Below are 12445 nucleotides of genomic sequence, written 5' to 3'. Positions count from 1 at the left end.
CTATGAACGTAGTGGAGCAGCGTCTTTGTGGGATGGTAGAGCATCTTATGAGTATGTGCCCAGGAGTGGTATAGCTGGGTCCTGAGGTAGAACTATTCCCAGTTTCCAGAGAGACCACCAAACGATTTCCACAGTGACTGTACAAGCTTGCACTCCCGCCAGCAGCGGAGGAGTGTTCCCCTTGCTCTGTGTCCTCACCAGCATGCACTGTCACTTGAGTGTTTGATCTTAGCTATTCTGACAGGCGTAAGACGGAGTCTCAGGGTTGTTTTGATTTGCGTTCCCCGATGACTAAGGACTTTGAGCATTTCTTTAAGTGCTTCTCTGCCACTCAAAACTCCTCCATTGAGAATTTTCTGTTTAGCTCTTTACCCCATTTTTAAATCGGGTCATTTGGGTTGTCACAGAGTCTAACTTGAGGGCTTTGTTCATTTCACATTATTAATTAATTTATTAATATTAGCCCTGCGTTGATAGAGGGTTGGTAAAGATCCCTCTGTAGGTGCTGCTTTGTCTTATTGAGAACGCTTTAGTCCATTGGCCCTTTTATTGATTGGCAGTTTGGGTTTCTTAATGTTTATTTTTGCAGTTTTAAGAATATACATTTCACTATTTTTTTCCTTGCCATGTCAACACTCCAGGTTTTAAATGAAGTTCTTTAATTTACTTTGAATCGATTTTGTGTAGACTAAGAAATATGGATTCAGTTTCATTTTTCTGCAGGCGGGGATCCAGTTTAGCTAGCAACATTTGTTAAATAGGACAGCTTTTGTTCAGCGTACGTGGGCCCTCTAAAATGTCCCACTGGTCTGTGTGTCTGTTGTAGTGCCAGAGCCATGCTGCGAGTGTCACTCCAGCTCTGACGGATCGTTTGAGGTCAGGTGTCGTGAAATCTTGGCAGTGCGTTCTGTTTAGCATTGCTTTGGGTATCCGTTGTCTCCTGTGTTTCGTATGATTCTTAGGGTTCAGGGGAACCCTAAGTTCTGTGAGGAGGTCTGTGGAGCTTTGCTGGAATCATGTTGGATCTGCAGTACTTCTGACAAGATAGCCATTTTTCAACATTAGTTCTCTCATCGAGCTCTCCTGAGTTGGGATGTTCTTTCTCAGGAAACCTATTGGCATATATAAAGCCATTGCTTTTTAATATGTTGATTTTATATATTGCAACTTTCCTGAAAAGTCGGTCAGATCTCTATGTAGAGGGAAAAGCTGTTAGGAACTCTCTGTTTAGTGTAATGTTAGACGCAGGTTTATTGCATATAGCTTTTTGCTTGTGTGTGTGTGACTTGTACGTGTGTCCTTGTCTTGTTTTGCTGTCAAGGAAATACCGGCCTCTTAGAATGACTTCTGTTGTGTTCCTTCCCTTCCTGATGGTGGGACAGTTTTGGAAGTCTTGGTAGGACTTGTTCTGTAGCTTGATAGGACTCAGACTGATGCCATCTGGTCTGGGCTCCTCTGTGTGGAACTTTTCGTCACTGCTTCAGTCACATTGTTATGGGCCTGTGTAACTGTTGGTATCATATGGCTTTAATTTTGGCAAGTTATGTAAGTTAGAAATTAACATATTACTTTTGGATTTTTTTCCAGCTTTAGGAAATTTAAGTTTTCAAAGCATTCCCTTATGATTTCTGTTTTTCCCTGGGGTCTATTGTGACCTCTCATTTTACTTCTAATGTGGGTCTTCTCTCTCTTTTTGTTTGGTTTAGTTTTGCTGATGATCTGTTAGTCTTCAGAGAACTCCCTCTCTTTAAAAGTTAACTCCGTATGTTGTCCTTTTTTTTTTTTTTTTTTTTTTTATTAACTTGAGTATTTCTTATATACATTTCGAGTGTTATTCCCTTTCCCGGTTTCCGGGCAAACATCCCCCTCCCCCCTCCCCTTCCTTATGGGTGTTCCCCTCCCAACCCTCCCCCCATTGCCGCCCTCCCCCCATAGTCTAGTTCACTGGGGGTTCAGTCTTAGCAGGACCCAGGGCTTCCCCTTCCACTGGTGCTCTTACTAGGATATTCATTGCTACCTATGGGGTCAGAGTCCAGGGTCAGTCCATGTATAGTCTTTAGGTAGTGGCTTAGTCCCTGGAAGCTCTGGTTGCTTGGCATTGTTGTACTTTTGGGGTCTCGAGCCCCTTCAAGCTCTTCCAGTTCTTTCTCTGATTCCTTCAATAGGGGACCTATTCTCAGTTCAGTGGTTTGCTGCTGGCATTCGCCTCTGTATTTGCTGTATTCTGGCTGTGTCTCTCAGGAGCGATCTACATCCGGCTCCTGTCGGTCTGCACTTCTTTGCTTCATCCATCTTGTCTAATTGGGTGGCTGTATATGTATGGGCCACATGTGGGGCAGGCTCTGAATGGGTGTTCCTTCAGTCTCTGTTTTAATCTTTGCCTCTCCCTTCCCTGCCAAGGGTATTCTTTTTCCTCATTTAAAGAAGGAGTGAAGCATTCACATTTTGATCATCCGTCTTGAGTTTCGTTTGTTCTAGGGATCTAGGGTAATTCAAGCATTTGGGCTAATAGCCACTTATCAATGAGTGCATACCATGTATGTCTTTCTGTGATTGGGTTAGCTCACTCAGGATGATATTTTCCAGTTCCAACCATTTGCCTACGAATTTCATAGACTCGTTGTTTTTGATAGCTGAGTAATATTCCATTGTGTAGATGTACCACATTTTCTGTATCCATTCCTCTGTTGAAGGGCATCTGGGTTCTTTCCATTTTCTGGCTATTATAAATAAGGCTGCGATGAACATAGTGGAGCACGTGTCTCTTTTATATGTTGAGGCATCTTTTGGGTATATGCCCAAGAGAGGTATAGCTGGATCCTCAGGCAGTTCAATGTCCAATTTTCTGAGGAACCTCCAGACTGATTTCCAGAATGGTTTTACCAGTCTGCAATCCCACCAACAATGGAGGAGTGTTCCTCTTTCTCCACATCCTCGCCAGCATCTGCTGTCACCTGAGTTTTTGATCTTAGCCATTCTCACTGGTGTGAGGTGAAATCTCAGGGTTGTTTTGATTTGCATTTCCCTTATGACTAAAGATGTTGAACGTATGTTGTCCTTTTAATGTCTATTCCATTGGTTTCCACTATGAATTATATTGCTGTTTCGCCTTTTGTTGAACGTGAACTTGTTTTCTCAAGTGTCTGGAGCAGTGGTTCTTGTGGGGTCGAGATCTGCATATCGGGTGTTTATATCGCAATTCGTAACAGTAGGAAAATTACAGTTATGCAGTAGCAATGAAAATAATTTTATAGTTTTATAGTTTTATAGCACAACACGAGGAACTGTATGGAACTGTATAGAAGATTCTGAGGACAAGAGGCCCTTGGAAAAATATCTGTAAAACCCTACGGCCAAAGACTGCTGGCACAGACTTTGGCCATAGTGAGAAATTAAGCTGATACTTATCTGGAAGCTCCCTCCCTGCTGCCAGTCTTCACAGTGCCCGAAAGTGCTGTGCAGTCACTGGGGAGAAATGGCATCAGTGGTGCTACCCTGAAGTGAACTCGTTGAGCTATAATGACAAGCGTCACTCTAAGACAGTGCTTACTGGTTCCACGGTGCTCATCTGCTTTTAGACTGTGCTTAAGGCCTATTGCACAGAAGGGGACTCATGCCTGGCCAACCACCTGTACAGGTCATAGGCTCTAGGAAAACAAAACAAAATTATTACCATTTTGCTAAAAGGACGTACCATTCAACTGCCTTCTAAATCCCTAAGCTTATCCCCAGATTGGTACAGCTCTAGTCCCTCAGCAGAGAAGTTTTGGTTTTGGTTTTTGGATGATGGTTAATACAGAGACTCCCAAAAGAGCAGAGAATGAAGGACTAGAATTGACAGCTGCAAACAGGACATCTCAACCACACCCAAGGCTGAGGAAACCTGCAGAGGAGCAGCAGGAACAGTGCAAAGCCAGAGGGCAGGGCAGGCTCCTGCAGACCAGTGGCTTCCGGACAGGACTGCTGCGCTCAGGAACACACAGCAGCTCTCACTACCTGAGCAAGATGTGCACAAGATCAAGCCAACCGTCATGAGGCCCCGCCCCCAGCTGAGGAGCTGCTGGCTGCCAATGGCTGATGTCTGACGGTAGAAGGAGAATCAGTGGTCTCCAGGGCTGTGGACCCTGGTGTGTTGTCCTTGCTCCACTGGATGGATGACCCGACACCCAAGCATATGGAGGCAGTATTAATGGGAAATTAGTCGTTAAAAAAGACAACTGAAAAAGGAAGCCAGAGGAGTGAACATGAGGTAGGAAGGGATACGTGGTAGAGAAAGTATGAGAGGGGATTCAAGGGGATAGATGTTACAGAACACATTGTATGCATGTAAAAATTATCAAAGTTCATAACAAGAGAGATCTCAAATAATGATGTATCCTAAAGCCTTATGAATAGTAAGTAGGGAAAAGAGACAAAGTATCAGTGAAACGAAGAGTTAGTTGCTTGTTTTTTTTTTTTTAAATGAACAAAATCAACAAACTTTTAATCAAACTAACAAGAAGAAAAGACAGTCCATATTAATGGAAGTCAGAGGTGAACAAGAGACGAAAGACCAAGAAGATTCAGGATCATCACAACATAATGTACAACTGGTACTTCTACCAAACTTTGCAGATCTAAGACCAGTTTCTATAGACCTGTATGATCTACCAGAGTTAAGCCAAGATGACATAGACGAGTTAAATAGATGTAATAAGAGGTGAGCCCAAAACCGTAGTGACAGAATCTTCCAGTTAAATTCAGGACCAGGGATCACTGCTCAATGAGCCCCACTGGCATAATCTAGACAGGTCTTCCAAACAAAGCTTTTCAAGAACAGCATAGACCAACTGGATTTAACATAGGCATAGAACGCTCCACGTGATAGGCAGGACACATCCACTCTTCTTACAGACACACGGAGCCTTCTTTAGAACTGGTCACATCGTGGGTCACAAAGCAAACCTTAACAGTGGCTCGGAGCCAAGCCCAATGACCGGCGTTAGTTCTCTGGAATTCACATGGTAGAAGGAAAAAACTAATTCCTACGATCTGTCCTCTGACCTCCCGACGTGCACCATGGTATTTACGTGCCATACACTCTAAATCTAAAATTTTTAAAAATGCCCCTGTCCTCCCTCCCCCAAATACTCCTCGCATCTCATCAGCCTAGAGCATAACTAGAACTCAGCATGAAGGCCAACCTTGGCCACCACATGAGAATGTCCAGGCCGAGTGACAGACTTCTGAATGAACACTCACTGAGGACACTAAACAAGTTCTATGACCCAATGAAAGTCGCAGCGGAGTCTGCTGCAAACCTCTGGAAAATAGCCAAGACAGACCTAAGAGAAAAGTTCATAGGTATGATGCTTGCATAAAAAGAAAAGAGAGATTGGCCAGGCGGCGGTGAGGTATGATTTTAATCCCAGCACTTGGGAAGCAGAGGCAGGTGAATCTGAGTTCAAGACCAGCCCGGTCTGCAGAGGGAGTTCTAGCCCAGCTAGGGCTACACAGACAACTTGTTTTTGAGAAGAGGGAGAGGGGAGATGGAGAGGATGAGGGAAAGAGACAGAGAGAGTCAGAGAGAAGTGTGGGAGGGAGGGGAAGAGAACTTGGTCACCTTAATGAAGTGCTTCAATACCAGTGGTTTTCAACCTTCCTAACGAAGGGCTTTTTCCTCTGTAGTAGACTGAACTCACACCGCTGAGGAAAGGGGGTGCTGCTAGCACTGTGGGAATCTCAGCTCTTCAGGGCACCCGACTTTGGATACTGTTCTCTAGGGCCCCCTACTGGCCTGTTGGCTAACCTCAGTATTAGCTAGACTAGCCAGGAATGAGGAAACCAGAAGTAGAAAACCAGGGAACTATGGGAGATGCTGGGAGCAACAGGGTTTTACAGATAGGCAGAGCAGCCCCTCCCTCCAGCTCTCTGAGAGCCAGGTCTACAATGTTTTCCACCTTCGTTTCTTCCTTTTCTGTTCTTAAGAAAACCTGTGGGCTGGAGAGTTGGCTCAGTGGTTAAGAGCACTGGCTGTTCTTCCAGAGGTCCTGAGTTCAATTCCCAGCAACCACATGGTGGCTCTTGGTCATCTGTAATGGGATCTGATGCCCTCTTCTGGTGTGTCTGAAGACAGCTACAGAGTACTCATATAGATAAAATAAATCTTTAAAAATGGAAGAAAGAAAGAAAGAAAGAAAGAAAGAAAGAAAAGTAAACCCTTAAAAAAATCCCTAGCTGCCCCCCCCAATTCCTCCATGAAATAACTATCTACACAAGCATTCTGGAGAACAGGAGAAATAAAACATTTTGAACTGAAGGCATCTTGCTTGTATATATCACAACAGAATGGCCTTTGGCCCACTTAATTAGATCTTCATATATATACATATATGAGAATATATATATGAGAATGAATATATTCATTCACATATATAGTATACATATTTGGCTTAATACTACTGAGTTGTTTTTAATTGGAGTATGTTGTAAACAGCATTTTAAAGGAACACATTCTCTAGCTGAATTTTTATATTTTTCTTTCTTTCCCCAAATCCTTTAAGTTATCCTTATTATATAATAATTCTGCCAGTAGACTTAAATGACCCACCAAGATACTAGTGTCACGTGGCATCTATATTTGGAAAGGTCAGATGGTTGGAGGAGTTAATCCTCCAGAAAAAGGTGCTTTTCTGCATGGAGGCACCAGCTTAGGAGAGTTTTTTTTTTTTGTTTTTTTTTTTTTTTTGTGGATTCATATAAACTATTTAATTAAAACCAGTCAAGGCAGAAAACAAGCGATGGGCAGGCAGAAGAGGAACAAGACACCTGAGTCTGCTCACAGACTCATTTGTCTGGGAAATATCCTCTTCCATTTCTCTGCCCACCAGCTGCTGCCCAGAGCCCTCCCCACCCCTCCCCCTGGGTTCTGTTGACCACCAGTTCCTGCAGGACTCCTGACGGGCTGGCATCTATGCAGAGGGCATACTTGAAGGACACCACAAAAGGACACCGGTGGCCTTTGTAAGGACATGAGCTTTGTGGAGTCCAGAGAACATGCAAGAGAATTTATATTCAAAGCTCTTCCCCAGTGTGAATTTCCTGTAGACGTTGATTTGGCTTTTGTTAATATCTTTGAGGGCTCTGAAATATATAATAGGGCTTTTCTCGTAAGAAAACTCTCACATCAAATGGCATGTTGTATTTTTAAGTCTTCAATCAAGATAAAGTAAAAACTGAACATGGGTAACTTTGCCAAGAAGCAAAATATAGATTATGGAAATGCTTCTGGGTTGCCACTGGAACTGTCGGTAGTTCTGGGGCTATCTTTGAAGGGACATCTGAAGATACCAATTCCCAAAGTTAAATAAAAGTTAGAACATAATAGATGCTCTTGAACTTTTCCATACAAAATGCAGTCCTCTGTAGTGAGTCCCCTGTGGGAAATGGTTGTGAACATGTTCAGCCTTGTCTCCCCTCTGCTAGGATGTTGCCAGAAGCCCAGAATCGACATTGAACCCCCCCTCCCTCCCTCTCTGTCCCTCCTCCTCCCTCCTCTCCCCCATGCATGCAGCCTGTGTACGTTTATGTATTTAGAGGGAGATTGCTCTGGTTACTCTTTTCTAACTCAAACATTTCCCCTCACTTTGTTTCTTAGCGAATAGCTTTATCAACTTACTAATTCATTTAGTAATTTCAGCTGAAGCCTGTTGAACACGGCGACTGGTACGGAAGATCGAGTAGTGACTACCACAGAGCCCTGGCATCAAAGAGCTTACTCTCCCAGCAGGGACAGACTGAAATGCAGGCATATGCTTCATCGGGGTCCCGAGAGGTTACCTGCTTTCACTTTCCGACCCACTGCCCTTCCATCTTCTCAGTCATTCCACACAGAATCAGGCAGTCCTCAGGATCCACAGAGCCAGGCATGAGGGTGCGTATCTGTAGTGTGGGCTACCTTGGGGGCCAGGGCAGGAGGCTAACTTGACCTCACAAATTTAAGGCCAGCCTGGGCAACCCGGTAAGAGAACATATCAAAATAAGTGAGCAAAATCTGCAGGTGCACACCCTCATGTGCACACCCCTCCTATATGGCCTTCTTAATGCCTGTGTCCACCCTCAGCAAGTAAAGCATGACCGCTGTCCCCCTCCTCTCACAGCTCTTCTTCCCCCACCACCCACAGCAAAATCCGGACTCTGGTATCCACAGGGCTTTCCTGACCTGGCCTGGCCCATCTCTCCAGTGTGCTGGGCGTCCTTCCATCTGTCCTCCTCCGTCTTGAGCAGCACTGAGCAGCTCAAAGGATGCCCTAGTTCCATCCCTCTCTCTGTGTCTGTGTCCTCTTTCTCCCATACTGAGTCCTTGAACACAGCTCGCCCACAGGTAGGTAAATGCTGTGAAGATGCCTTGTAAAGATTTCTGGGCTGGAGAGATGGCTCAGCGGTTAAGAGCACCCGACTGCTCTTCCAGAGGTCATGAGTTCAATTCCCAGCAACCACATGGTGGCTCACAACCATCTGTAAAAGAGATCTGATGCCCTCTTCTGGTGTATCTGAAGACAGCTACAGTGTACTTATATATAATAAATAAAATAAATCTTTAAAAAAAAAAAGATTTCTGTTTAGAAAGCACTTTAAAATGATAGAAAACTATCCGTCTTAGCATTCAGAATAGGAAAAGTGACTCTAAGCAGGAGACAGGGAAGAAGCCAGTTAAACACTTGCACGTCTAATTGAATCCCAATCTGCAAGCCCAGCCGCGTAAATGAAGACGGGGAAGATGTGCGTTGACAGTGCGCACTGGTCAGAGAGAATGTGGGCGTGGCTACCCAGCTGAGCTTGCTCAGCATCCTTGGTGGCTTTGCCCTTTGTGCCGCACACGTCTGACACAGTGACAGCTGGCATGTTAGTGCCACATACTGAAGTTCCATAAACTTTGCCGTTTTTAACCCTCCTTGCAAATACTTAGGTTTCTCCACTTTGCAATGAAAAGGGTTCGTTAAGGTTCTTCTCTTCTGCTGTGAGCAGACTCAGGTGTCTTGTTCCTCTTCTGCCTGTTCATCGCTTGTTCTCTGCCTTGCCTGGTTTTAATTAGATAGTTTATATGAATCCACAAAAAAAAAAAACCAAACCAAAAAAACCCAAAAAACTGGGTGTCTGACTTGTCTCCCCACGTAAAGGCGCCTGTTCCCAAGACTGACAACCTGAATTCAGCCCCTAGAACTCACATGTGAAAGGGGAGATTTCCACAGGTTATCCTCTGACCATCCCTCCCAAACACACACACACACACACACACGCACACACACACGAATGCACACGAACGCATGCACACACACGCATTTACATGCACGCGCATGCACACACACTCGTGCACACACACAAACACATGCACGTATGCACACACGCGCGCATGCGCGTACTCACACACATGCACACGCATGCACACACACGAATGCACACGAACGCATACACACACGCATTTACATGCACGCGCATGCACACACGCATGCACACACACTCGTGCACACACAAACACATGCATGTATGCACACGCGCGCGCATGCGAGTACTCACACACACATGCACACACACACATGCACACGCATGCACACACACACACACACACTAGTGACTGCCCTTTATTTAGCAAGATCTCTTTCAGTGATCAGATTCTGAGTACAAATAGCACGATGAGAGCCTGTGGCATCATCATGGGGCCGTTCCCTCCTGCGCCTGATCTGTCCACACCATGCTCACTGCACTGGGCTGTCTGCACTGTGCTCTTCTGAGTCAAGCACTGTCTGATAGAATGTGTCCTGTCCCCAGCGCACTCTGTCTTTATAGATCCAGGCTCTGACTTGTACCCACCTGCTTTCCGAAGACCTTCCTTCAGCATTTCTTGTAGAGCAGACGTGTCAGCAATGTATTCCCTCAATTTTTCTTTGTCTGGGAAAATATTCCCTTTTAGCCTTTAAGAGCCAGTTTTGCTGAATTACAGACTTTCCGGTTGTTTTCGCTTTTCCCTTCAGCACTTTAACACTGTTCCCCGCGGCTTGCAGTGCTTGAGGACGTCTAATGAACTTCCTCTCCCACCTGCATCTCTAGGGTCTTCCCTCTGCCCTCCCCTCTGCTGGTGGGGCCTGGTGCTCCATGGTTTACCATTCATTTTGGAAAATTAAGTTACCATTTATTTTTTCCTATGTTCTTTCTCCTTCTCACAGTTCCATTATGTGTATTTATTCTTCGGGGCCTTACTATACAATTCTTGGATATTCTGTCCTTCCTTTTCTTCATTTACCTTTTAGCAAATGAAGTTTGGAGATGTCTGTGGACAGACATCTGCCCTCAGCTGTGTCTAGACTGTTGATAAGCACACCAGAGGCTGTCTTCATCTCTGTATTACTTTCCTCTCCTCAGTTTCCATTGTATCTCAGATGTGTGTTCATCTGCCTGCGTTATTCTCTCCTTGCTTGCCTACATTTCCTCTCAGAGCTCTCACTGTGTTAGTTCGCACCCCAGCATCTCTGTCGTCTGCCTTCGCTGCTTGCCGCACCTCTTCAAACCGCATTGCTTTGTCTCCTCACGTCTTATACTTTTGGAATGAAAGCTAGACATCTCTATGCAAAAGAAACTAGAGAGAATAGACCTTCAAATTTAGGGTTTTATGTTCATGTGGCTAAGAGTGTGTTTACTGTTTGCTGTAATGCCTGAGGCTGGAATCTTTCCCCAGGTCCCAACCCCCAGCCCTCCTACCCTTGCATTTCCCTGAAGACTGCTTCTTGAGGAAAGTTGGAGACACTGGTTTCCCTGTCCTATTCCCTTGTTTCTGTGAAAGGGCCTGTTGCTGTGGTGGGAGGGTGCACGGCAGGCACAGTGATCTTCATTTAGCTCTTAGCTTTTGCGCTCCTGTCCTCAGCCTCTTCAGAGTGTCAGCCTTTCTCTCCCAGAGCCGTCCGTGAGACAGGAAGGCTGGAGTTGGCTGTTGTGCTTCTTGGCATCAGTTAAGCACTGGGGAAGCTCCAGTCCATGCACCTCTCTGGAGAGGTGTGCTAGTGTCCTGGCAGTGATAACAGATCCAGAACAGCAGCTCTAGACACTCACTGTCTCACCGCTTGAGGCCTTAGGACTCACATGGCATGAGGTAGTGAGTGTGATGTAGTCCTGTCCATCATGTCAGGGGGGCCTGTTGAGAGAGAAGAGCGAACTGTGTGTATTTGGAAGCATCTGCTTCTCTCCTCCCCCTGCTAGAAGCGGGAGTCCTTCATGGTGAGAGCCAATGAGCTTCCTGCAGGTAGACTTAGAGGCAGAGGAACCCTTGATGCTTGAACCCACACACTTGTCCACAATACTCCTCCAGCAGTTGTTACTCAGGGTGTGCTGTTTTCCTAAGCTATCAATGCTCTCTGCATTGTGTCCATTTGTGGTTTTCTGTGGTGGCCTCCATTTGGTATAAAGAGAAGCTATATGATGAGAGGTGGGAGCTAAAGCTGCCCGTTTCTAAGGACGAGGTGTAGAATGTGACAGGAGTCAGGCTGTCTTGCAGAGTGTCAGCTTGATTTCCTGTACGATCCAGGGTGACACTGCCCCCATGGCATGGGCTTACCATATTAATCATTATTTAAGAAAATGTCCCACAGGCTTGCCACAGGCCAGTCTGGTGGAGGCATTTTCTCAGTCGACTTTCCCAAAGACCATACACAGCATGTGCTAAATTAATGAAAAAGCAGCCAGAGAGTGGTGTCACTGGAGCTGGAAAGGGAAGCATGCTAGGGACTCTTGCAAAGACTAGAGGTCATTCGTTACTATAGCGACTCATAGTGCTTGATGTCTAAACTGACTTGGGTCTTACGTCTTTTAGAATGAAGTTTAACTCTTGCTAGTTACTCCACGCGAGCTGAGACTTATTCCGTGCCTCAGACATATGGAATAGTTCGCTTGAGTACTTGAAGCACAATAGGCATTTTTATCTCTTAAAGGTGACCTTGTTTCAGCACAATGTGCCCCTTACCTGTACCCTTTGATTATAGGTGTGCTCAGGGGGGCTTTACTCAGGAGTCTCTTGCCTTGTCCCTTCAGGGAACGTGTCCACATCAGTCAGGAATCCCTGCAGATCCCACCTTGCGTTACAGAGCAGTTCATTGAGCTCCTGTGCCAGTTCAGTCCTGACCAAGTCATAGAGACACTGCAAGTCCTCGACTGCTACCATCTGGAGGAAACTATTCAGGTAAGGCCGCCTGAAGGCACAAGACAATGTGACCTGTTTTGAAGTCTCCCCCTTTCACGGGCATAGGGATACCCGGGTGTGAAGTTCCCAGTGAGTGCTGGTACCCAGGGTGCAGTCATCATTGCTACAGTCAGATGCTTTCAAACAGCTCTGTCAGGTTTTATAGGAATTCTAGCCAACCTGGGAAAGGGAACGCGGCAAGTTCCTGGTACAAACTGTTGTGGTCAAGTAGTCCAGGTG

The 12445-nt window shown here is 45.5% G+C and overlaps 1 protein-coding gene across 7 annotated transcripts in view; it reads left to right on the top strand.

Moving 5' to 3' along the window:
* Vps8 (VPS8 subunit of CORVET complex) overlaps positions 1-12445 on the top strand; it is a 234143-nt gene that overhangs the window by 146632 nt on the left and 75066 nt on the right. For all 7 annotated transcript variants that reach the window (XM_063270364.1, NM_001427620.1, XM_063270362.1 and 4 more), the window contains one exon: positions 12058-12205. In XM_063270364.1, the coding sequence (XP_063126434.1) occupies positions 12058-12205 (148 nt within the window). The remainder of the gene's footprint in view (positions 1-12057; positions 12206-12445) is intronic.

The sequence above is a fragment of the Rattus norvegicus genome, chromosome 11, assembly GCF_036323735.1.
Source record: "Rattus norvegicus strain BN/NHsdMcwi chromosome 11, GRCr8, whole genome shotgun sequence".
Taxonomy (NCBI): domain Eukaryota; kingdom Metazoa; phylum Chordata; class Mammalia; order Rodentia; family Muridae; genus Rattus; species Rattus norvegicus.
Note: the sequence above shows the minus strand (reverse complement) of the source record. Positions and strands in the feature narration are given on the sequence as shown.